Consider the following 23,288-nt stretch of genomic DNA (forward strand, 5'->3'; position numbering starts at 1 on the left):
CACGCCGGGAGCCAGCCTGGAATCCGGGCGGGCCCCGCCAGGCGGGTCCTAGTGCCGACCCCCCCCCGGCCCCCCGGTGGTGCTGCCCGTCAGCCCCCCCCCTCCCCGGGATCACCCGGCACCCCCCCGGTGCTCCCCGGCACCCCCCCGGCGCCGCCCGGTCCCCTCCCGGTGTCCCCGCTCAGCCCCCCCTCGGAATCACCCGTCGGCCGCCCGGTGCCGCCCGTCACCCGCCGGTGTCACCCCATCACCCCCTCACGGTGCCGCCCGACCCCCCGGTGCCGCTCCGTCCTCCCCCGGTGTGATCCGTGCCCCCCGACCCGGTGTCCCCCGGCTCCCCCCGGTGCTGCCCCAACGACAGCGACGAACCCCCCGGGGGGTGTCTCAGCCCCCTCCGAGGGTCTCAGCCCCTCTCCGGGTGTTGCCCCCCACCCCTACCCTGATGACCCCCCCTCGACCCTCCCGTGACACCGGGGGGACACCGGAGGGGACGCCCCGCGTCACCCCCCACCGCCAACCGGGGGGGTCGCTCAGCCACTACCCCCGGGGGGGGCTGCACCCGCCCAGCCCCACTCCTGCGATGGGGGGTGTCACGGATTCCCCTCGCCCAGAGGGGTCTCAGTCTTGCCCCCGTTCCCCGGTACCGCGCGGCCCCTTTAAGCGAAACCCCGCCCACCGCCGCCATTACCCCTCCGCCCGCCCCGCGCCGCCCACCCCGTGGGCGCGGCCATTTTGGAGGCGCCGATCACGTGGTTCCACAGCCCCCATCGCCATCTTGGCACCACCCTTCTGCCCTCACGTGACTCTGGCTGAGGCCGCGCTGGGCGCCGCCATCTTGGAGTCTGTCTTGGGGGGCGGGTGGGGGGGCTTGGGGGGCACCCGAGGGGGCTGCGGGGCAGAATGGGGGTCCTGGGGTCACTCGGGGGTCTGTGGGTCAGTGTGGAACATCTGGGAGCATCTGCAGGGCAGGATTGGTGTGTCCTCGAGGCACCTGGGGGGTCTCTGGGGCAGGATGGGGGCCTCTGGGTTATTTGTGGGGCAGGATGTGGGATCTTGGGAGCACCTGGGACTCTTGAGGGGTCTGCAGGACAGGACGGAGGGGTCCTGGGGGTCTGTGGGGCACCTCAGAGCTATCTGCAGGCATCTGAGCATCTGTAAGACAGGACTGGGGTGTCCTGGGGCGGTCTGTGAGGCAGGACAGGGAGTCTTAGGGATCCTCAAAGCTCTGTGGGGTGACAGAGCATCCCTGGAATGTCAGGGGCAGGACAGGAGGTCCCACAGGGCTTTGAGGTCCCGAGCAGGGGAGAGGGGACCCCCTGGCCTGGGTGGGAACAGGATGGGGAGGTCCCACAGGGCTTTGGGGGGCAGGACAGGGGTCCCCCCAACCGGGCTGGGGGGCACAACAGGGGTTCCCAACGCTGCTGTGCCCAGCCTGGGAGGGGCTGGGAACCCACAGGGTGTGGGGGAGCCCCACTGCCCCCCATGCCCTGCAGGGCCCGTTGTCCCCCCCAGTGTCCCCCCCCCACGTCCCTCCCACATCTCCCCGTGTGTCGCCCCCGTGTCCCCCCGTTGTCCCCGCGCTGTCCCGGCCCTTTGTGGCCGCGGATTGTTCTGGCTTTGCCGGGCTCAGCACCCCCCGCGCCCCCCCCCCGTGCTGATCCAGGCCCTTCGCCCGCTGACTCACCCCACGTGCGGGGCCGGTGCTGAGCTGGCAGAGCCACGGCCCGGGGGGGGCACAGGGGCTCCCCCCGACCCCTCCTGCTGCCCCCCGGGGACCCGCTCGGCAGGGACAGCCCTGTCCCTGTGCCTGTCCCAGGTGTGTCACCAACCCCCCCAGGGGACAGCCCTGTCCCTGTGCCTGTCCCAGGTGTGTCACCAACCCCCCCCCCATGGGGACAGCCCTGTCCCTGTGCCTGTCCCAGTTGTGTCACCCCCCTAGCCCCCCCCGGACCCCATCCCCACACTTGTCCCAGCTGTGTGAGCCCCCCCAGTCTCCCCCCAGGGACAGCCCTGTTCCCATTCCCATCCCAGGTGTGTGACCCCCCCTCTCCCTCAGCTCCCCCCCAGCCTTTCATCCCGGCCTTTCATCTCCAGTCGTCCTGGCAACACCCCAAAGGGTCTGGAGGTGTTGCCATGACACCCAGGGATGCTCTGAACCCGAGCCAAGGACCCCGCAGCCCCCCGGGGCTCTGTCCCAGCCTCAGCCCCTCAGCACCCCAGGGGTGCCCTGCGCCAAGGGGGTGGCAGTGCCAGGAGCAGAGGTGCCCACAGCTGTGCCATGGCCATTGGGGAGGTAAGACCCTGCCAACAGCCCCCCCACCCCAGAGCCACAGCCCCGGGTCCCTCCCTGCTGTGGGGGGTGGGTGAGTAGCCCCCTAACTCGTGGGGACCCCCCCAGCCTGTCATCTCGGCACCCTCCTGCACTGGCACAGGGGTCCCTGTGTGCCCCCCACTGTGGCTCCTGCCCCCACTTCCATCCCCGTAACCCCCTGTGAGCCCCTCATCTCTCCTGGCCCGGTGCCCCCCATTGCCAGGACGCTCCATCACCGTGGTGCCTGGGTGCTGAGGGTCCCATGCCCATGGTCCCCTGTCCCCATGGTCTCCTGTCCCCATGGTCCCCCATGCCCATGGTCCCCTGTCCCCATGGTCCCATGTCCCCATGGTCTCCTGTCCCCATGGTCCCCCATGCCCATGGTCCCCTGTCCCCAGGACACCCAGTTGCCGTGGCACCCCATCCCCAAGGGACCCTCCCCCTGAGGTACCCCCTCTCCACCAGTCCCCCGGCCCCTGGAGGACCCCACCCCCCCCGAGGGCCCCGATGCCCAAAGCCCCCCGTCCCCCTGTCCCCCCATCCTGGCGGTGCCCGCAGGGTGACCCCCTGCCCCCCCTGTGCCCCCAGGACCTGCGCAGCGGCTGCTTCTGGCGGGGGGTGCTGGCAGAGGCCATGGGGACCCTCATCTTCGTGGGGGTGGTCCTGGGGGCCTCGGCGGGCCCCGGCCCCCTGGCACCGGCGCTGGCCGGGGGGCTGGCGGCCGGGGGGCTGGTCTGCACCCTCGGGGGGGCCGCAGGCCAACCCCGCGCTCACGCTGGCCCTGCTGTGCACCCGCAAGCTCGGGGCCCTGCGCGGGGCCCTGGCGGTCCTGGCCCAGTGCGCGGGGGCTTCGCTCGCCGCCGCCGCCGGCCCGCGCGGCGCTGCCGGACGGCACCGGCCTGGTCCCCAGGGTGAGTGACCCCGGCCCCTGGTCCCCAGGGTGAGTGTCCCTGACCCCTGGTCCCCAGGGTGAGTGTCCCTGACCCCTGGTCCCCAGGGTGAGTGACCCTGGCCCCTGCTCCCCAGGGTGAGTGTCCCCGGCCCCTGCTCCCCAGGGTGAGTGTCCCTGGCCCCGTGCCCGTCCCGGGGCGCTCGGGACAGGGGGACAGGTGTCCTTCCCGCAGGTGGGGACGGCGGGGACGGCGCTGGCCTGGGAGACCTTCGCCACCTTCCAGCTGGCACTGGCCGCCTTCGCCTCGGCCGAGCGCGCGGCCCCCGCAGGCCGGGCTGGCCCTGGGCAGCGCCGTGGCCGCCGGCGCCCTGGCCGCGGTAAGGACCCCCCAGAGTGTCCCCCCAGCCACGGGGGTCCCCACCCCGCCAGCCCCTGACCGTGTGCCCCGCAGGGGCCGTTCTCGGGGGGCAGCATGAACCCCGCCCGCGTGCTGGGGCCGGCCGTCGTCACCGGGGTCTGGGACCACCACTGGGTGAGTTGGGGGCACCCCCGGGTCACCTCAGAGACCCCAGGGTGGGGGTGGGTCCCCCAGATGCAGAGTGGGACCCCCTGTGGTCCCCTCCTTACCACAGGACGGGGTTCCCAGGTCTTCCCTTCCCTTGGGTGGGTCTCCCTGGGACGGGTCAACCTTGTCTCAGTCCCCGTCACTGGTGTGGGGTCCCTGGTCCCCCCATCCCCTGAGCAGCCCCTCCCCCTGTGCCCCCCCCACTCCCTGGAGCCCCCCAACACTCTGTGCCCCCCCAGGTGTACTGGCTGGGGCCGGTGCTGGGTGCGGTGCTGGCCGGGCTCTCCTACGAGTTCGTCCTGGCCCCCGGAGCCTCCCGGGAGAAGTTGGGCGCCTGCCTCGCCTGCCGGGACGTGGCACTGGTGGAGACCCCCAGCCCATCCCCTTCCTCACTCTCTGCCCGTGGCCCCCCAGCCCCCCCGGCTGAGCGGGACCAGGGGACAGCCTGAGCCCCTTGGACCCCCCTCTCTGACCCACCCCACCGACCCTCGACACCCCGACACCGTTTCCTCGCAGAGCCCAGAACCTTCCGTGAGGGGCAGCCAGGGCAGGGTGTCCCCCCGGGCAGATGAGGGGTCCCTGCACAATGGCTCCAGCCCCCCCCCAACCTTTTCCTGTCCTCTCTGCCCCCCGGCGGGATTAAAGGTGGTTGGGGGTCTCAGGTGGGCGCAGAGTGATGCTGTGAGGGGCGGGGGGTCCCGACCACCACCCTCAGACCACGAGGGCACCGCGACGCCGCCGGGGCTGCCGGTGGGTGGGTGCCCCCTCCCTGTGGCCCCCCGGCGAGGGCGGGGGCCGGGACCCCCCGTCGGCCCGTCCCGTGCCGGGGCGCTGAGCACAGCAAAGCCCTTTGTGGTGGCCTCTGCAGCCCCGGCAGATTCCGGCGGGCGCCAATGGCCGGGCCGAGCCCTAATCCCCCCCGGCCGGGGACTCAGCGCCCGCTAAGCCGGGCTGAATAAACCCTCCCGCAGACAACAGCGCCGGGGGGGGCGGCCCCCACAGCCCCCAGCGGGGCCGAACCGGGGGGGGGCACCCAGGACCCCCCCTGTGGGCGGGGGAGGCTCCCAATGGGGTTGCCCCAAAGTGTCCCCAAAGTGTCCCCAAAGCACTGGAGGGGGGTTGGAGGTGCCTCGGCGCTGCCCCGAGCATGGGGGTCCCCCAAACCACACAGAGGGCACCTGTGGGTCACAGCCCCCCCCACCCCAGGCAACCCCAGGGACGGGGGGCACAGCTCTGGGGGGGTCCCCGCTCTCAGGGGGTGCCACAGGGCTGTCCCGGGGGGGCTCGTGGGGGGTTCCTTGCTGCATGTCACCCGTTCCCTGCCCTGGGCAGCGAAGCGGTTAAGGGGGGGTGGCAGAGGTGGGATCCCACCCCCGGGGCTGGCCCGGGGGGGCCTTATAAAGGTGGGCACGGGCGGCCCCCGGGGAGGGGAGCGGGGCCGTGGAGGGCAGCGGGGCCAGGCCATGCGGGAGCTGCGCTCGTCCTCCTTCTGGAGGGCCGTCCTGGCCGAGTTCCTGGGCAGCTTCCTCTATGCCCTGCTGGGGCTGGGGGCCTCCCTGCGCTGGGCCCCGGGCCCCCCCAGCGTCGTGGGGTCCGCCCTGGCCTTCGGGCTGGCCCAGGCCACCCTGGTGCAGGCGCTGGGCCATGTCAGCGGCGGCCACGTCAACCCGGCCGTCACGCTGGCCTTCATGCTGGCCTCGCAGCTCTCCGTGGCCCGCACCGTGGGCTTCCTGCTGGCCCAGGTGCTGGGCGCGCTGGCCGGGGCTGGGGTGCTCTACGGGGTGACCCCGGCCCCCGTCCGCGGCACCCTCGGCCTCAACGCGGTGAGCGGGGACACCGGGGGGTCGGGGGGGCTGGGGGTGTCTGCAGGGCTGGGGGACTGTGGGGCGGGGAGGGGGAGTGGGGTTCGGGTTGTACGGGGGGGTTGAGGGGTTCAGAGGTGTTTGGGGCAGTTAATGGGGGGCTGGAGGGTCCAGGAGGTGTTTTGGGGTCTGGGATACCGTGGGGCTATAATGGGGGGTTGAGGGGTTCAGATGTGTTGGGGCGAGGGGGCAGATTGGAGATTGGGGGGGGGTCCAGGAGGCGTTTTGGGTACCATGGGGCTGTGATGGGGAGTTGAGGTGTTCAGAGGTGATTGGGGGGTCCAAGAGGTGTTTTTGGTTTTGGGGTGGTGTGGCACAGTAATGGGGGCTGGGTGTCTGGGAGGGGTTCGGGGCAAGAAGGGATTTGGGGTACAGTGGGGTTGGGGGGTGTGGAGGGATAACGAGGGGGGGGTTGGGGTGCTGGGGGGATCGGGGAAGCATCTCTGCAGGATGTTTAGCCCCCCTCCCCGTGTAGCTTCACCCCGGCGTGGGCCCAGGCCAGGGCACGGTGGTGGAGGTGCTCCTGACAGCCCAGTTCGTCCTCTGCGTCTTCGCCAGCTTCGACGACCGCCACGACGGGCGCCCGGGCATGGCCGCCGTGCCCGTCGGCTTCTCCCTCGCCCTCGGCCACCTCTTCGGGGTAAGGGCAGCCGCGGGGACCCCCTGCCCGGACCCCGGGGGCTGAGCGAGGCCCGGGGGGCTGCTGTCCAGCCCCCCAGCGCCCCGTTCTCCCGCAGATCCACTACACGGGCGCCGGCATGAACCCCGCTCGCTCCTTCGCCCCCGCCGTCATCACCCGCGACTTCACCAACCACTGGGTAAGTGGGGGGGGACGGGGACCCCCAGACCCGCCCCGGGCCCCCCCAGTCCCTCCCTGCTTGTCCCCACCCTGCCCCAGCCCCCGTGTCCCCGCCGGGCGGCTGCCGGTGTCACCGCGGTGACAGCAGCGCCCCGGGGGGTTGGTGGACCCCCAGAGCTGTTGCCCCCCGATATCCTGGCGGGGATGCGGCCGCCCGCTGCTCACCGGGGAGGCAGGTCCTGCCTCCCCCCCGATATCCCGGGGGCGGGACACGCGGTCGCCCCCCCGCTCACCGGGTACCCGCGGCCCCGGGGGTCGGCGGTGAGGGTGCCGTGCCTCGGGGGGCGGGGGGGCCGGGCCCCCCGGGTGCCGGTGCCCACGCCGCCCCCCCGCAGGTGTACTGGGCGGGCCCGCTGCTGGGCGCGGCGCTGGGCGCGGTGCTGTACGAGTTCGCGCTGTGCCCGCGGCCGCGCAGCCTGGCCGAGCGCCTGGCCGCCCTCAAGGGAGAGCCGCCCGCCGTCACCGTCCCCGCCGCCGCCGCCGTCACCGCTGTCGCCGAGCCGCCGCCCGAGCCGCCGGCAGAGCCGCTGGAGCTGAAGACGCAGGGGCTGTAACGGGGCCCGTCCCGGGGCGCGGCCCCGCGCCCGCCGCTGCTTTGCTGTGACGGGGCCGCCGCGGTGCGTGTGGTGCGTGTGTGTGCGGCGCGGCGCGGCGGGCGAGCGGCGGCGGGGCCCCCGCTGCCGGCAACCGGGCACCGGGCTGCCCGGGGCCGCCCGTACCGGGCCGGGGCCGCCCCGCCCCGCCGCGGCGGGACTTCTGTGTTCGGTGAATTAAACCTGCTCTTTTATTTTGGTAACCGCTCGCGGCCGTGCCCGGCGCCGGGATCCGGGAGGGACCGGAGGGGGGGACACGCACCGGAGCCCCCCCGGGCCCCGCGCGGAGGTGGCGGGAGGTGCCGCCCGTTCCCGCGCCCGCGGCGAGGCCACGCCCAGCCAGTGCCGCTCTTGAAAGGGCAACGCCTCCGTTCGCCTCGTCCCCTCAGAGAGAGCTGTGTGTGTGCCCCCCCTTCGGCGCCGCGGGGCGGGGGTCCAGGGGAGGGGTCGGCGGGGCACGGCGGGGCATCGCTCCGCTGGTTCGCACACGTGGTGGGCGGCGGGCTGGGGAGTACGGGGGGGGTGAGAGGGCCCACAGGGAGCAGGAGTGAAGTTGCCCCTTGAAGGGCGCGCGCGGGGCGGGGCCTCGCTCCGCGGGAACTGGGCCGGTTGTGTAACGCCGCCCCCGCGCCGGGATCGCGGGAGCGGCGGGGACGGGGCGGCGGTGAGCGGGGACCGGGGGGCATCGGGATCGGGGGAGGCCGGGATCAGGGGCCGCCGGGGGCTGCGGGGTGATCGGGGTTCGCCGTGGGCCGGGGGCAACCCGTACCGGCCCGGGGGAATGCGGGGTCGCGGGGTGCTCCGGGATCGAGGGGGGTACCGAGGTCTGGGAGGTGCTCCGGGATCGGGGGGGGTACTGAGGTCTGGGAGGTGCTCCGGGATCGGGGGGTGGCGATCATGGACGACCGGGAGCAGGGGGTGCTCCGGGACCGGGGCGGCCCGGGGCTGCGGGGTGGGCCGGTATAGGGCGGGGCCGGGACTGAGAGGTTCGCCGGCATTGGAGGGGACTGGGACTGGGGGATGCTCCGGGATCGGGAATCCGCCACCGGAATCGGCGTGGACCGGGACAAGCGGGGTGCTCTGGTATGGAGGGGGACTGGGACCGACAGGTGGGGCGGTATCGCGGGAGCCCGGGACGGGCGGGAGGTCCCGGAGGACCCCAGACCGGGCGTACCCGGCGGCGCTGACGGTGCCCCGCAGGCGGCCCCCGGTGCCGGTACCGGTGCGCAGCCCCGCGCTGCATGGACTGGTACATGATGAACTGCGAGCTCCTGGCCACCTGCAGCGCCCTGGGCTACCTGGAGGGTGACGTCTACCACCGGGAGCCCGATTGCCTGGGTAGGTGGGCGCCGGGGGGGGGCAGGGGGTGCCGGGGGTGGTGGGGACTCACGACCCCGTGTCCCCCCAGAGAGCGTCAAGGACCTGATCCGGTACCTGCGCCATGAGGACGAGAGCCGGGACGTGCGGCAGCAGCTGGGGGCAGCCCAGATCCTGCAGAACGACCTCCTGCCCATCCTGGTGCAGTACCCGCAGGACAAGGTGCTCTTCGATGCCATCGTCAGGTACTGGGGGACAGGTCTGGGGACGGGGGGTGGCCCTGTGGGGGCTCCTTGCAGAGCAGGGGTCCCTCACACCCCTCCACCCGCTCGCAGGCTGATGGTGAACCTGACGCAGCCGGCCCTGCTCTGCTTTGGGAAGGTGCCCGTGGATGCAGCCTCCCGGCACCACTTTCTCCAGGTGTTGTCCTACCTGCAGGCCTACAAGGAGGTGAGTCTGCCTGGGACAGGGCCCCGGGTGATGTCTCTGCCCACAGGCCCCTCGCTCACGTGGGCTCTCTGCAGGCTTTCGCCAGCGAGAAGGTTTTCGTGGTGCTCAGCGAGAAGCTCTACGACCTCCTGCAGCTGGTGAGTCCCTGAGGGGGCTCCCCACAGGGTCTGTCCCTGCTGGGGGACCCTGTGGGGGCTACGGGGGGCTCTGACAGCTCCATCCCCCCAGGACTGGGAGCAGCGACAGGAGGAGGACACGCTGCTGATCGAGAGGATCCTGCTGCTGCTGCGCAACGTGCTGCACGTCCCCCCGGACCCCACGGAGGAGCAGGTACCGGGATGGGGCCCTTCCCCGCCTCCCCAGCAAGTCTAGGGCCGCCATGGCTCTGTGGAGACCCCCACTCCCCACCCACCGTGCCCCCAGGGCGTGGACGGGGACGCCAGCGTGCACGACCGGGTGCTGTGGGCGCTGCACATCAGCGGCATGGACGACCTGCTCAAGTTCCTGGCCAGCGCCCAGGTGGAGCAGCAGTGGGCCCTGCACGTCCTGGAGATCATCTCCCTCATGTTCCGAGACCAGGTGAGTGGGGCAGGGGCCGGCGGGGCAGGGCCCCCCCGGGGACCCCGCAAAGCTGACGGAGCTGCCGGCAGAACCCGGAGGAGCTGGCGGCGCTGGGACAGGGGCCGGCGGGCGCCGAGCATGGGGAGGACACGCGGGAGCTGGAGACGCTGCGGCAGCGGGAGCTGGCGGAGAAGAGGGCCCGGGCACTGCAGCGCCCGTCCAGGTGAGGAGGGGGGACCCCTGAGGCAGGGCTGGGACCCTGTGGCGGGGCCGGCACCACTCAGCCCCTGTCCCCCTGCCCAGGCACTCCCGCTTCGGCGGCTCCTACGTCCTGCAGGGCCTGAAGTCGATCGGGGACCGGGATGTCGTGTTCCACAAAGGGCTGCACAACGTGAGTGCAGGAACGGGGGCACGGGGCCTGGGATGTGGCAGAGGGCACCAGAATGGGGACATGGTGGGGGGCACAGGGACAGGGACACGGTGGGGGGCACAGGGACAGGGACATGGTGGGGGGCACAGGGACAGGGACATGGTGGGGGACACAGGGACAGGGATATGGTGGGGGGCACAGGGACAGGGACATAGTGGGGGGCACAGGGACAGGTGCATTGGAGGGGGCACAGGGGATGGAGATGTGGTGGGTGGCACAGGGATGATGCCACTGGGGTGTAAGTCTGGCAGCTCGTCCCCCACAGCTGAAGAGCTACAGCCACGACCTGGGCAAGGAGCCCCAGCGGGTGCCCCGGCGGCGCCAGGCGGCCCCCGAATCCGAGCCCTCGCGCCGCTCCGCCCGCAACGTCCGGCTCTTCCTGCGCCACTTCTGCCAGGACTTCCTGGAGGGCTGCTACAACCGCCTGATGCTGCTGGTCAAGGTGAGCAGCCTGGGGGGCCGGGACCCCCTCCCCGGGCTGCGGGAACCCCTCTGACCGCCCTCCCTGCCCCCCCAGGACCAGCTGGTGAGGGAGAAGGCTCAGCAGCACGATGAGACCTATTACCTGTGGGCCACCGCCTTCTTCATGGCCTTCAACCGGCGCCGCGGTTTCCGCCCGGAGCTGGTGTCGGAGACGGTGAGTGTCCGTGCCTTCCACTTCATTGAGCAGAACCTCACCAAATACTACGAGATGGCCCTGATGGACAAGAAGGAGGCAACAACCTGGGCCCGCAGGTGAGCACCCTGGGCACCTGGGACCCCCCTGGGCATCTGGGACACCCCGTGGTGTCTGGGGCTCCCTGGGCACCTGGGGCCACCACGCTGCCGTCCCCAGGATGCACTTGGCCCTGAAGGCATACCAGGAGCTGCTGCGGACGGTGCAGGAGATGGACCGGTGCCCCGAGCAGGCGGTGCGGGACAGCAGCCAGGTCATCAAGAGTGAGTCCCTCTGTCCCTCCGCCCGTCCTAGGGTGGGGTGTCTGATCCCGCTTCCCACCGACCCCCTCTCCTCCCCAGGCAACATCTTCTACCTGATGGAATACCGGGAGCTCTTCCTGACGCTCTTCCGCAAGTTCGATGAGACCAAGCAGCCGCGGAGCTTCCTGCGGGACCTGGTGGAGACGGCCCACCTCTTCCTCCGCATGCTGGAGCGCTTCTGCCGCGGCCGGGCCAGCCTCGTGGTGCAGGTGGGGCACGGCTGCCCCGCCGAGGGGGACCCTGGGGGGCCGGGCAGCCCCTCCTGAGCCTGTTTTTGCCCCCCCAGAGCAAACGTGTCCGCAGGAAGAAGAAGCCACGGGCACCCACGGCCGTCGCCCCGCCGCCACCCAGCACCGCGGAGCTGGAGGAGCTGTGGGCGGGATTGGCCCCGCAGCTCCAGGCCTGCCTGGAGGTACCAGGGAAGGGTCCGGCCCCGCGGGGACCTCTGGGGGTCTTGGCGGGGCGCGGGGTGACGCTGTCCCGCCGCAGGGCGAGGTGCCCCTCCCCGAGGACGTGGTGCCCTTCGACGCCGCCTCGGAGACGCCGGTGGAGGAGCAGCGCGCGGAGGCTCTGCTGCGGATCCAGGGCTGCCTGCGGCGCTCCCAGGTGCCCCAGGCCCTGAGGCTGCTCCGCTCCGCCAGGTACCGGCACCGCAATTCCCATCCCATCCCCGGGCTGTGGGACACGGTGCCAGCCTGTCCCCCCCGCCCCCAGGGACGTCTGGCCCGAAGGGGACGTGTTCGGAGCTGCTGACGCGGGGCCGCCTGAGGAGACCCGGCTGCTGCGGGAGATCCTCGTCGCTCCCCTGCCCCGTGAGTCCCAGCTCTGGCACCAGGGAGGGGGAGAGCTCTGGGCCAGAAGGGAGAGAGCTTTGGGGACCCTCAGCACGTCTCACCGCAGAGAATGCACCCCCTGAGCCCGAGGAGCCGGAGGACGAGGAAGAGGAGGATGAAGAAGAGGAGGAGCAGACAGTGCAAGTGTCAGAGAAGGAATTCAACTTCCTCGACTACCTGAAGCGGTGAGAGGGGTTGGGTGGCCCCGGGGGCGCGCGGGGGGTCCCTCCCTGGGGCGGCTGCACTCACGGGGGGCCGTGGCAGGTTCGCCTGTGCCCCCGTGGTGCGGGCGCTGGTGCTGCTGCTGCGGGGGTACGCGCGGAACAGCCCCCGCACCAACCACTGCGCCGCGCGGCTGCTGCACCGCCTGGCCCGCGACCTGCGCATGGAGCCGCTGCTCTTCCAGCTCTCCCTCTTCGCCCTCTTCCACCGCCTGCTCAGCGACCCCGCGGCCGGCGCCCACCAGGTCAGCGGGACCCCCGAGCCCCCCGGGGCGGGGTCTGTCCCCACGTCCCCGGCCCTGCTGTGTCCCCACGTCCCCCAGTCCCACTGTCCCTCCCGCTGTCCCCAGGAGCTGGTGGCCTTGGCCAAGTTCATCCTGGGCAAGTTCTTTGCGCTGGCGGCCACCAACAAAAAGGCCTTTGTGGAGCTGCTCTTCTGGAAGAACCCGACGGCCGTCTGCGAGATGACCAAGGGCTACAGCTCCCTGCAGGAGGGAGAGGGGTGAGTGGGGTCGGGGAGGGGGCTGTAACCCCCCCGAACCCCTCTCTTCTCCCCTCACCCCCCCTCTGCCTCGGCCCAGGGCTCCCAGGAGCCGGGTCCCCCCCTGGACCCCCCAGGAAGAGCAGGAGCTGCGGGAGCTGTACTGGAAGTACAAGGAGGTGGAAGGTACCAAAGGACCCCGGGGTGGGGGGGGGGGCAGTGGGACCCCCGGGGGGCAGGGGGGGCTCTATCCCTGCACCTCCTGCTCCCCAGGTGAGGATGTCATCGCTGCCATCCTGGCCCATCTCCCGGCTCCCGGGCGCACGCGGAGGCAGGTGGTGAAGCAGCTGGTGCGGATGGGGCTGGCCAGCAGTGCCAGGGACTTCCCACGGGAGAGGTGGGTCAGGGATCCCCACGCGGGACCCCCGGGCCGGGGCAGGGACCCACCTCACCCCGGGCAGGGACCCACAGCCGTGTCCCCCCAGGAAGGGCACCCGCATCGTGCTGTGGACTCAGGAGCAGGAGGAGGAGCTGACGCGGCTTTTTGAGGAATTCCAGGGCTCGGACGGTGAGCGGGGCCGGGGTGAGCGGGGGGAGGCGGCCCCTCTGTACCCCCCACCCTGACCCCCTGCCCCACAGATGTCCTGGGGAACATCCTGAAGCACCTGACGGCGCGGCGGTCGCGGGCTCGGGTGGTGGAGAAGCTGCTGGGGCTGGGGCTGGTGTCGGAGCGCAAGGAGCTGTACAAGAAACGCCGGAGAAAGAGCCACGGCCACGGCCCCGGGACGGTAAAAGGGGGGCTGGGGGGTCCTGGGCTGTGCCCAGTGGGTGCTGCTCCACCCCAGGCACCCGAACTCGGCTGGTCCCCACAGGCTGCCGCTGGTGTCCAGGCTGTGCCAGCCCAGGACAGCTCAGCAGAGGATGAGGACAGCGAGGAGGAGGAGGACGAGGAGGATGAAATGGAGGAAGGCCCCATGGAGGAGAACTGGGCACCCGAGGAAGGGGCTGGGCAGGGGCTGGCTCAGCGTCTGCATCAGGAAGGTGGGCGAGGGGCTCTGAGCCCCCCTGGTTGGGCTCGGCTCCAGGGCTGGACCCTGGGTCACCTCCTGCTGTCCCCAGGCCTGGCCGGGCCCCTGCGGTGGCTGGAGAACTGTCTGAGGAGGGCGGCGGGGGACCGAGAGGAGGATGGTGAGAGGGGGGATCGGGGGGGGTCAGGGGGACCGAGAGGAGGATGGTGAGAGGGGGGTCGGGGGGACCGAGAGGAGGATGGTGAGAGGGGGATCGGGGGGGGTCAGGGGGACCGAGAGGAGGATGGTGAGAGGGGGGTCGGGGGGACCAAGAGGAGGATGGTGAGAGGGGGGGTCGGGGGGGGGTCGGGGGACCGAGAGGAGGATGGTGAGGGGGGGGGTCGGGGGGGGGTCGGGGGACCGAGAGGAGGATGGTGAGGGGGGGGGTCGGGGGGACCGAGAGGAGGACAGTGAGGGGGGGGTCAGGGGGACTGCAGGCTCGGGGGTCCCACTGCCGGTGCTCTCGGCCCAGGCGTGTCCCACCCGGTGCCGCTGGTGCCGCTGGCGGAGGAGAACGAGGATGCCATGGAGGATCGGCGCTTCCAGAGCCTGCTGCGGCAGCTGGGGCTGCGGCCCCCGGCCAGCGAGCAGGTGAGCTCCCTGTGCCCACCCCTGTGCCTGTCCCCTCGCTCCTGGCACAGCCCTGCAGGATCTCCCCTCTCTTCCCAGGAATCCTTCTGGCGCATCCCGGCTGCCCTCACCCCGCAGCAGCTCCGACGCGCGGCCGCCTCCGTCGCCCACCACGGCCCTGACCCCTCAGGGTCCCCCCGGGACCTGCCAGAGCCACCCCAGTGCCCCCAGGACCCTGGTCCAGGTGAGGGGCCGGGCTGGGGGTGTGGGACCCCCACCAGTGGGGACGGCCCCGAGCCCCTCTCCTTGTGCCCCTCAGCAGAAGAGCTGCCGGCAGAGCTGGGATCGGACTCGGAGAGGTGAGATCAGGGTCCTGTCCCTGAGCTGGGGGTCTCTTCTTCCTGATTTGAGGGGTCTTCCCCCTGCCTGGGGAGGGCATTTGGCCCCCTGTGCTCTCCCAGTGTGGGGCTGAGCGGTGCCAACCCCTGTCCCCGTGGCTGCAGCGAGGAGCCGGTCCCTGTCCCCGTCCCCAGCCCGGTGCAGTCGGGCACCAAGAGGCGCTGGGAGCTCGACAGTGAGGATGAGGACGGCGGGAGCTCAGGTGAGTTCAGCCCCTCTGCTCTCTCCTGTGGGGCTGAGGGGGCTCTGGGTGTCACCAGGAGCTGGGCACAGGGCACTGCTGGGTCGTGGTTGTCCTGTCCCCAGCCCCTTTGCCCCATCCCTTGGGCTGGGGGTGTACCCCCACTCCACTCACCCCCTGGCTGGGGGCTCAGCTCCCTCCCCTCTTCCTCCACTCCCAGGTCCCGGGCTGGCCCCTGCAGCCCCCTGCTCCGAGGAGGATGAGGAGGATGAGGACCCACAGCCCCGGGGGAGGCGGAAGCGCATCCGCTGCCTGGAGGAGGATGAGGAGGAGGAGGAGGAGAGTTGAGGGGCTTCCCTTGTCTGCCAGGCCCAGGCCCTGGGCTGTTTTCTGGGGTTTCTGCAGGTTTTCTGCAGGTTTTGATCCTGTTTTTAAGGGCTGCACAAGCAGCCAGTTGCTGCCCCCCCCATCCCCTTCCCCTGGTGTCTTCATCTCCCCGTTTTGCCCCAAACTCCCGTTTTTCTCAGCTGTGTGGGTTTGTTTTCCTTTTAAACCTTTTTAAATCTGGATAGGGCCCAAATAAACAAACGTGATTCTTGCCCTACCTTGGTGTGTGGGGCTGGAGGGAGCTGGAGCTGGGGGGGGTCAAGCCGCTCTGGCCACAGGGGTCGAGCTGCTCTGGCCACAGGGAGTGCCCCGTCCCCGGTCCTTGTCCCTGCCCCGGGCCCCGCGTGTCGCAACCCCCTGATAACAGTGGCTATAAAGGGGCCAAAGGGGCCGCACGGGGCAAAGGACAGTGGCATCTGGCCAGGGCAAGGAACGGTGACAGCGGTGAGCGGGTGAGCTGGGGACACCGGGGGGTCACGGGGGGCTGTGGCCGCAGGGGGCTGACGGGGCTCTGCCCTTCTCCCGCCTCCACAGCCTGTCCCGGAGCTGCCGCCATGCCCTGGGTTCTGCTCTTCCTCCCACTCCTCCTCCTCGGCCCCGCTGTCGCTGTCTCTGACCACGTGGACCCCGGGCTGGGTGCCGGTGACCGGGCGCTGGTGCGGGCACTGCTGGCAGAGCTGGCGGGTCCCGTCCCGCCACAGGCACGGGGGGTCCCCTGCCACGACCTGGGCCCCCACCGCCCTGCCCGGCTTTGCCCGGCTGCCGCCGGAGCCCCACGCCCTGGCCCGCGCCGCGCTGGCGCTGGCGCTGAACGGGGCCGGCTGCGAGGCCGAGGCCGAGGCCGAGGCGCTGGGGCTGGCACGGGAGCTGGGCACCCCCACGGCCGCGGCGCTGCTGCGGGGGCTGGCGCGGGTGCGGGGAGCCCCGGCCCCCCAGCCCCTGTCCCTGCTCCTCCTCAGCCTGGCGCGGCCGGGGGGCTCTGCCCGTGCGGATCCCACCCGGCTCCGGACTCCTGCACCCGGTGCCCGGCCCACGGCACCCTCGGCGGGGAGGGTCCCCAGGGCCTGGCTGTCCCTGTGCCACCGCCTGTCCCGGCGCCGGCGGGAGGACGAGGGTGGAGCTGAGGACGCCTGCAACCCGCCGGGGGAGCAGGAAGCCCACCGGGTGCTGGAGTGGGTGCCAGGCGTCAGCATCTTCTACAACCTGGGCACCAGCATCTACTTCGCCTTCCAGGGCTGCGGGGCCGTGGCCTCGGAGCGGGCGCTGGAGGCCACCGAGGACCTGGGCTACGCCGGGCTGGCCGCGCTCACCGGGAGCCTCGGCGGCCCCGTGGCCGTGGGGGTGCAGCTGGGGCTGCAGCCGGGGCTCAAGGCTGGGGTGCGGGCGCTCATCGGGTACTTCACCTCCGCCGGGGACCCCCCGCCGGTGCCCACCGCCCACAGCGGCTCCGCCATCATCGTCTGAATAAAGGACACGTGTCCCTGTCCCTGTGGGATCGATGCAGGGTCACCCTGCCTGGGGCACAGGGACCTCGGTTCTGCTCGGTGGCCTTGCTGAGCCACGTGGTGGAGGTGCTCTGTCCCTGTCCCTGTCCCTGTCCCTGTCCTGCCCGGCGTTCCAGGCCCTGCGGCTCTGTCCCCACAGCTCTGTCCCCATGGCCTGTCCCTGTCCCCACAGCTCTGTCCCCATGCCCTGTCCCCACTCCCGTTTCGGGCCCCCCCGTTTCCATCCCCCCGACGGTTCCTCGCTGACCACGCCCCCTCTGACCACGCCTACCCAGTGACGTCATTTTGGGGAAATGGGCAACCCTCTGAGTCTCCGCTCGAGGGGGCGTGGCCTCGCTATCGCGCTTCACCAATCACAGCGCAGATAGGGGAAGGGGCGTGGCCTCGCCGCCGCCCTCCGCCAATCACGGAGGAGTGGGTGTGGCGTCCGCGCCTTCCTGACCCGGCAACGGCCGAGGTGGGTCCGGCAGCGGGGGGGTCTCGGGGGGTCTCGGTCGGTCCAGGGGGGTCCCGGGGGTCCCAGGGAGGTCTTGGCCGGTCTTGGCGTTCCCGGGGTGTCCTGGGGGACGGAGGGTCCCGGTGGGTCCTGGGTGAGGGGGAGTCCCGGGGGACAGGGGCGGCTCCGAAGGGTCCCGGGGGACGGGGGCGGCTCCGAAGGGTCCCGGGGGACGGGGGCTTCCGGGGGAGGGGGGCACAGATAGGGGGTCCCGGCGGGGGCACGCAGGGATCGCCGTCGGGTGGTCCCTTGGGGGTGTCCCCCTGGGAGTGTCCCCCTGGGGTGAGGGGTGTTTAGGGGCACCCACTCCCGGGATCCCTGCGGGTGCAATGGGGGACCAGGCTAGGGGGACCTTGGGAGGAGCCTGGGGGGCTGCATAGGGGATGCAGGGGGCCCTCGGGGTGGGGTCGGGGTGGGGCGTGTACCCCCCGCCCCAATTGGGAAACCCCACCCCAAAGTGGCTCAACCCTTGCCCGGAGCAGAAGGACCCCCGGGATCACCCGGGGCTGAGCCGGAGCTGAGGGACCCCCAGGACCCCCGTGCTGCAGGTACGTGGGGTGCGGGTGTGCCAGGTCGGGGCACGTGGGCACCGGTTCCGGGGGGTCCTCGGGGCCCCCCCTGACCCCCCCTCGCCCCCCAGCATGGCGCAGTGGCAGGAGGTGCAGGGCTTGGCCAACACGTACCTGGAGCAGGTGCACCAGCTGTACGCGGGCTCGGAGCTGCCCATGGCCGTGCGCCAGTGCTTGGCCGCCTGGATCGAGGACCAGAACTGGTAACGGGGGGCCGGGGCTGGGGGGCTGCACCGGGGGGGGGGGCGGGGCACGGGCCGTGCCAGCGCTGAGCCCGCCGTGCCACAGGCGCCAGGCGGCCGAGCCGCTCTCCTCCCACGCCCGGATGCTCTTCCACTCCTTGCTGGTGCTCCTGTCGGAGCAGCTGGGCAGCCTGGGCTCCAGCCGCGAGGATTTCATGCTGAAGCACAACCTGCGCAAGGCCCACCGGGACCTCCAGGTGGGCACCAGGGCCGGGGTGGGGGGCTGAGGGAGAGGGGCCGGGGGGGCCTCTGTGCCCTGCTGACTCCCCCCCGCCCCTCCACAGGCCGAGTTCGAGGAGAATCCGGAGAAATTCGCCAACCTGGTGGCCAACCTGCTGCAGGAGGAGCAGCGGATCCTGCGCCTGGGGCAGGCGGGGGGGCAGGTAGGGCAGGGGCGTCCCCCCCTCGCCCCGTGGGGTCCCGGGGCCGCTGCTCACACCCCGTGTCTCCGCAGGGAGGGTCGTCCCCGGCGCCCCCCGCACCCCCGGAGAGGGGCCGGGAGCAGCAGATCCAGCGGCGCTTGGCCGAGTTCCACACGGCCCTGCAGGTAACGGACCCCCCGGGCCCCTTGGCCCCCGGGGGCTGCCCAGGCCCCCCTGACCCCCCTCTGCCCGCAGGAGGCCGAACGCGCCTTCCGGCACCTGGAGGACCTGCAGGACGCCTTTGACTTCTGCTACAAGGTGCACTACCAGCCAGGTGAGCCCCGTCCCGGGGGGAGAGGGGGGATGGCGCTGCCCTGCGCCCCCCCTGAGCCCCCCTGAGCCCTCCACCCGCCCACAGGTCAGGACAGGAGCAGGGACCCCCAGTACGCCCGGCAGCTCCAAGCCCTCCAGGCCAAGCTGCAGAACCTGGACCAGCAGCGGCGGGTGAGGGGGGGCTGGACTGGGTCTGGGGGGCCCGTGGCCGCTCCTCACCCCCTGCTCAGACCCACATCTGTCCCCAGGAGGTGCTGGCTCAGATGCAGCAGCTTTTGGGGCGCAGCGAGACCCTGCGGGAGCTGCTGCAGCAGGAGCTGGGGGACTGGCGGGAGCGGCAGCAGCGCTCGTGCCTGGGAGCCCCCGTGGACACCAACCTGCGCCCGCTGGAGACCTGGTAGGGCTGGGCTGAGAGGGGGGCACGGGGGGTCACGGCCGGCCCCCGCTGAGCCCCGGGGCACCCGCAGGTTCACGGGGCTGGGCCAGGGGCTGTTCCAGCTGCGGCAGCTGCTCCGGGCGCTGAGCGACCTGCGGCAGAAGGTGACCTACGAGAGGGACCCGCTGGCAGCAGAGACCCCCCTCCTGGAGCAGCGGCTGCAGGAGCAGCTCACACACCTGCTGAAGAGGTAGGAAAGGGGATGGAAATGGCTGGAGCTGCGTCAGGGTTAGATATTGGGAGCAGGTTGTTCCCCCAGCAGGTGGTCGGGCACTGAACAGGCTCCCCAGGGCAGTGGTCACGGCACCAAGGCTGCCAGAGCTTGGGGAGGGTTTGGACAACTCTCTCAGTGCATGGTGGGATTTTGGGGTTGTCCTGTGACAGGAGCTGGACTTTGAGCCTTGTGGGCCCTTACCAACTCAGGGTATTCTACGGTTCTGAGAGGTGGGGGCAGCGTGGGTGGGGCCAGGACGGTACTGGGGCAGCCCTGACCCCCCTCTCTGCCCCAGTGCCTTCGTGGTGGAGCAGCAGCCCAGCACCCCCAACCCCCTGAAGCGCCCGCTCGTGCTCCGGACGGGCACCAAGTTCTCGGCCCGCGCCCGCCTGCTCGTGCGGCTGCACGACCGCAACCACCGCATGGAGGCCGCCATCCACATCGACAGGTCGGGACCCCCAGAGCCCCCGCCCGCCCCCGGGGGTCCCGCTCCCCCGCTGACACCCCGCTCTCTCCTGCAGGGACCCCCCCAAGGACAAAGGGTGAGAGCCGGGCGAGCGCTGGAGGTGGCGGATGGGGCCGTGCCCCCCCTGCCCGGGGGTCCGGGACCCCCCACCCGCCGCCTCTTCTCCGCCCCGCAGGTTTCGCAGGTTCAACATCCTGACGTCGAGCAGCAAAACGCTCCTGGCCGGGGACAGTCCCCAGGAGGGGCTGGTCTGCGACTTCCAGTACCTCGTAGGGGCCCCCCCCAGACCCCCAGATCCCCCCGGGGCGGAGAGCGGGGCGAGGACCCCCCCAGCCCCGACCCCCACCCCGGGCTGACTCTGTCCTGCCCCACAGACGCTGAAGGAGCAGAAGGACAGCAGGTCTGGCAAGGGCAGCAAAGGCGCCGGCGAGGTGGGTGTGGGGCTGGGGGCTGTGGGGACGCAGGGGGGGCCGGGGCCACGTGGTGACCACAGGGCCACCTCCCTACAGAGTCCCCTGGTCGTGACAGAGGAGCTGCACCTCATCACCTTCACGCTGGCCTACGCCTACTGCGGGCTGGAGCTGGAGCTGAAGGTGAGGACTGGGGGGCTTGGGTGGGCCTAGGGGGCCTGGGGGGTTTGGGGGAGGCTGGGGAGGCTGGGGAGGCTGGAGGGCTTGGGGGTTGCTGGGGGGACTGGGGGTTGCCAGCCTGACCCCCACACCCCCTGCAGACCTCCACGCTGCCCTTCGTCATCATCTCCAACAACAACCAGTTCTCCAGCGCTTGGGCCTCCATCCTCTGGTTCAACATGCTCAGCTCTGACCCCAAGGCGAGCAGGACCCCCAGCCCTGCACTGCCCCCAGTGCTCCCACCCCTACCATCTCCTGCCCGATGCCCCCCCTGTCCTGGTCCTTGTCCCGTCCCCATCCCTGCTCCTCACTAATCTCCATCCTGTGCCAGGTTCCTGGGCCCTGTTCCTGCTGTTGATTGCCCCGTGCCCTCTCCCTGGTCCCTGTTCCACCCCCATCCCCTGATCACTGTCCTGTACCTGTCCCTCGGTCCCTGTCCCAACACCTGGACACCGTCCCTTGCCCCAGTGCACATCCCCATCCCCTGCCACACGTCCACATCCCCCGGTCCCTCTCCCATCCCTGTCCCTGCTCTGTCCCTGTCCCTGCTCACCCCCTGTCCCGCAGGACCAGCACATTTTCTCGGCGCCGCCCCCGGCACCGTGGCTCCGTCTGGCCGAGGTGCTGAGCTGGCAGTTTGAGAGCGTGGCAGAGAGGGGGCTGAGCCAGAACCACCTCCTCATGCTGGGCGAGAAGCTCCTTGGTAAGGCTGGGAGCCAGCCCCGACCCCCGGGGGGACACGGCGGGGACGGGGCTGTGCCGTCCCCCTGCTCACCCTGCTCTCGCCTCCAAGGCTCGAAGCCGTCACCAGGGAGCACCGTGGCCTGGCACAAGTTCTCCAAGGTGAACAGAGCCTGTCACTCCTGTCAGCATCCCCCCGTGACCCTGCTCTCTCATCCCCCCCATCCTCCCGTGGCCCTGTCCCCCCCAGCCCCTCTCACCCACCCTCTCCCTCAGGACGGCGCCGGCTTCTCCTTCTGGGCTTGGCTGGACGGGATCCTGGGGCTGCTCCAGGAGCACCTCAAGCAGCTTTGGAAGGACGGGTAGGAGCAGGGCTGGGGGCTGGGAGGGCCCTGGGGGCTGCAGGGGCTGACAGTGCCTCCCCCAGACTCATCCTGGGCTTCGTGAGCCGGAAACAAGAGAGGAAACTGCTGAAGTCGAAGAGAACGGGGACGTTCCTGATCCGGTTCAGCGAGAGCGTCCTGGGGGGGGTCACCTGCACCTGGGTGGAGCATCCCGAGAGTGGTGAGTGCACCCCACAGCCCCGGGGTCCGGCCCCTCAGCCCACCCTGGGCACTGACCCCTGGGGGCCCTGCAGGATCCCCCACTTTCCATTCGGTGGATCCGTACACGGCGGTGGAACTGGCGTCCCTGGCACTGCCCGACATCATCCATGATTACCACATCATGATGGAGGAGAACGTTCCTGAGAACCCCCTCCAGTTCCTGTACCCCGACACCCCCCGAGACAAGGCCTTCGGGCCCTACTACAGCCAGCGGCAGGAGGGTACGGCACGGCCTGGCACGGCCTGGCATGGCCTGGCACGGCACAGAGCAGGGGGGCACCTGCCACCCCCTCTGATCCTCCTCTCTTCCCCCAGGGAACCTGACAGAGCCAGAGAAATACCTGAGACGGCGCCTCATCCGTGTGTCCTCCAGGTGAGGCAGTGGAGGCCTCGGTCCCCCTTCCCCGTCCCCAATCTCCCCATGGTCCTGGACTTGGTGACTTGGACTCCACAGGAAAGGGGCTGCCCTGACCCTGACCCTGATCCTGACCCTGACCCTCTGTCTCTCCCTCCAGGCAGGCAAATAAGTCGTGGCAGACGGAAGAGGAGCTGGTGGCTGCCACTGAAAACCTGGAGACGCTGCAGCTGCAGCCCGGAGGACAGGGCACACAGTGGGATGGTGGCCTGGCACTGCCACAGCCCCAGAGCCCAGGGACACCTCAGGGAGTGGCTGTGAGCCCAGGGACGCTGCAGGTGGTGGCCACGAGCCTGGGGATGCTGCAGCCCGGGGCCTTGGGGACACTGCAGTCGGGGGCCCAGTGCCTGGAGCCACCACAGCCAGCGCAGGTGGGATCAGGGGTCTCAGAGGTGGTGGTGCAGGTGGTCCCCAACATCCAGGACACAGTGCAAGTGGCACTAAGGGCTGTGGGGACTATACAGGTACTGCCTGGGGGGGTGGGGATGCTGCAGGTGGGACCAGGGGACTTGGGGACACTGCAGGTGCTGCCGGGGGACCAGGGGACGGTGGCTGTGGACACGGGGATGCTGCAACAAGTGGGATCTGTGGACACAGGGATGCTGCAACAAGTGGGAGCTGTGGACACAGGGGTGCTCCAACAAGTGGGAGCTGTGGACACAGGGATGCTGCAACAAGTGGGAACTGGGAACACAGAGATGCTGCAACAAGTGGGAGCTGTGGACACAGGGATGGTGCAAAAAGTGGGAGCTGGGAACATGGAGATGCTGCAGCCCAGACCGGGGGCTGTGGAGCCACTGCAGGTCACTGAGGGCCAGGGGCTGCTGCCACCAGAGCTGAGGGACCTGGAGCTGGTGCCCAGGAGCCAGGACATCCAGGAGCTGCTGCAGTCTCTGGAGCCAGGCTCAGGGACGCTGGAGACGCTGGAGGTGGCAGAGCTGATGCCAAACATGCCGGAAAGCTTGGATGGGAGGCCCCAGCTGGACCCTGGGCTGGCAGGTGAGTGCTGGGGTGAGGGATGCACCTGGGGATCCCAGGGGTGTCTGGAGTTCCCTGGGATTCTCAGGGATGCACCTGGGGATCCCAGGGATGCACCTGGGGATCCCGGGGGTTCTGAGGGCTGTACCTGGGGGTCCCAGAGGTGTCCCCTCAGCACTGACCCGTCCCCCCTCCCCTCCCAGGTGCCGCCGTGCTCCTGGGCCACCGTGACCCGTTCCTGCCACAGCCCGAGGACTTGGCTCTGCCCACTGTCAACTCCCTCTTTGCCTCCACCGACTTCCCCCCGCTCCACATCGATGCCAGTGACTTCCAGTGACTCCCCCCGGCCCCTCCCCTGTAAATAAACCCCTTCCCACCCCCCCACCCATGCTGCCCGTTG

At 71.2% G+C, this 23,288-nt stretch overlaps 5 protein-coding genes across 9 annotated transcripts; all 5 read left to right on the forward strand.

The window, feature by feature from the left end:
* The first annotated feature begins 95 nt into the window (after nucleotides 1–95).
* Nucleotides 96–4,429, forward strand: LOC135404225 (aquaporin-2-like). Its single transcript, XM_064638890.1, is given in 8 exon segments — nucleotides 96–2,293; nucleotides 2,900–3,055; nucleotides 3,057–3,179; nucleotides 3,181–3,222; nucleotides 3,421–3,519; nucleotides 3,521–3,580; nucleotides 3,655–3,735; nucleotides 4,008–4,429. Coding segments are annotated over 8 exon segments (786 nt in total). The 5' UTR covers nucleotides 96–2,278; the 3' UTR covers nucleotides 4,218–4,429.
* A 120-nt stretch (nucleotides 4,430–4,549) lies between these two features.
* On the forward strand, nucleotides 4,550–7,285 carry LOC135404213 (lens fiber major intrinsic protein). Its single transcript, XM_064638871.1, has 4 exons — nucleotides 4,550–5,591; nucleotides 6,106–6,270; nucleotides 6,368–6,448; nucleotides 6,825–7,285. Exons 1-4 carry the CDS (start codon nucleotides 4,836–4,838, stop codon nucleotides 7,041–7,043), a joined length of 1,221 nt encoding a protein of 406 aa, XP_064494941.1. The 5' UTR covers nucleotides 4,550–4,835; the 3' UTR covers nucleotides 7,044–7,285.
* A 367-nt stretch (nucleotides 7,286–7,652) lies between these two features.
* Nucleotides 7,653–15,173, forward strand: TIMELESS (timeless circadian regulator). Of its 4 annotated transcripts, none has more exons than XM_064638850.1 (30): nucleotides 7,653–7,746; nucleotides 8,283–8,420; nucleotides 8,491–8,644; nucleotides 8,735–8,849; nucleotides 8,924–8,986; nucleotides 9,078–9,179; nucleotides 9,273–9,428; nucleotides 9,500–9,633; nucleotides 9,714–9,801; nucleotides 10,106–10,282; nucleotides 10,358–10,575; nucleotides 10,676–10,779; nucleotides 10,858–11,027; nucleotides 11,105–11,230; nucleotides 11,308–11,459; nucleotides 11,533–11,630; nucleotides 11,719–11,836; nucleotides 11,916–12,117; nucleotides 12,223–12,374; nucleotides 12,454–12,539; nucleotides 12,627–12,750; nucleotides 12,839–12,921; nucleotides 12,993–13,141; nucleotides 13,226–13,394; nucleotides 13,473–13,541; nucleotides 13,893–14,011; nucleotides 14,090–14,234; nucleotides 14,310–14,349; nucleotides 14,494–14,591; nucleotides 14,764–15,173. In XM_064638850.1, the coding sequence occupies exons 2-30, from the start codon at nucleotides 8,324–8,326 to the stop codon at nucleotides 14,916–14,918; spliced, it is 3,663 nt and encodes a 1,220-aa protein (XP_064494920.1). In that variant the 5' UTR covers nucleotides 7,653–7,746; nucleotides 8,283–8,323; the 3' UTR covers nucleotides 14,919–15,173. The 4 variants fall into 4 exon arrangements, with proteins under 4 accessions (XP_064494920.1, XP_064494921.1, XP_064494919.1 ...); XM_064638851.1 differs by having other exon boundaries at nucleotides 14,313–14,349; XM_064638852.1 differs by having other exon boundaries at nucleotides 7,654–7,746; nucleotides 14,791–15,173.
* Nucleotides 15,174–15,297: 124 nt separating this feature from the next.
* APOF (apolipoprotein F) lies at nucleotides 15,298–16,552 on the forward strand. Its single transcript, XM_064638875.1, is given in 3 exon segments — nucleotides 15,298–15,409; nucleotides 15,492–15,679; nucleotides 15,681–16,552. Coding segments are annotated over 2 exon segments (909 nt in total). The 5' UTR covers nucleotides 15,298–15,409; nucleotides 15,492–15,511; the 3' UTR covers nucleotides 16,422–16,552.
* A 246-nt stretch (nucleotides 16,553–16,798) lies between these two features.
* Nucleotides 16,799–23,270, forward strand: STAT2 (signal transducer and activator of transcription 2). Of its 2 annotated transcripts, none has more exons than XM_064638866.1 (24): nucleotides 16,799–16,919; nucleotides 17,441–17,506; nucleotides 17,599–17,730; nucleotides 17,816–17,966; nucleotides 18,054–18,152; nucleotides 18,224–18,316; nucleotides 18,387–18,465; nucleotides 18,550–18,635; nucleotides 18,713–18,861; nucleotides 18,932–19,090; nucleotides 19,410–19,562; nucleotides 19,636–19,656; nucleotides 19,756–19,849; nucleotides 19,955–20,011; nucleotides 20,090–20,173; nucleotides 20,311–20,409; nucleotides 20,777–20,912; nucleotides 21,003–21,052; nucleotides 21,167–21,252; nucleotides 21,318–21,454; nucleotides 21,528–21,716; nucleotides 21,811–21,868; nucleotides 22,011–22,909; nucleotides 23,092–23,270. In XM_064638866.1, exons 3-24 carry the CDS (start codon nucleotides 17,600–17,602, stop codon nucleotides 23,223–23,225), a joined length of 3,144 nt encoding a protein of 1,047 aa, XP_064494936.1. In that variant the 5' UTR covers nucleotides 16,799–16,919; nucleotides 17,441–17,506; nucleotide 17,599; the 3' UTR covers nucleotides 23,226–23,270. The 2 variants fall into 2 exon arrangements, with proteins under 2 accessions (XP_064494936.1, XP_064494935.1); XM_064638865.1 differs by lacking the exon at nucleotides 16,799–16,919 and adding an exon at nucleotides 16,985–17,041 and having other exon boundaries at nucleotides 21,318–21,456; nucleotides 21,527–21,716.
* Nucleotides 23,271–23,288: the final 18 nt, after the last annotated feature.

The sequence above is a fragment of the Pseudopipra pipra genome, chromosome 30 (genome assembly GCF_036250125.1).
Source record: "Pseudopipra pipra isolate bDixPip1 chromosome 30, bDixPip1.hap1, whole genome shotgun sequence".
Taxonomy (NCBI): Eukaryota; Metazoa; Chordata; class Aves; order Passeriformes; family Pipridae; genus Pseudopipra; species Pseudopipra pipra.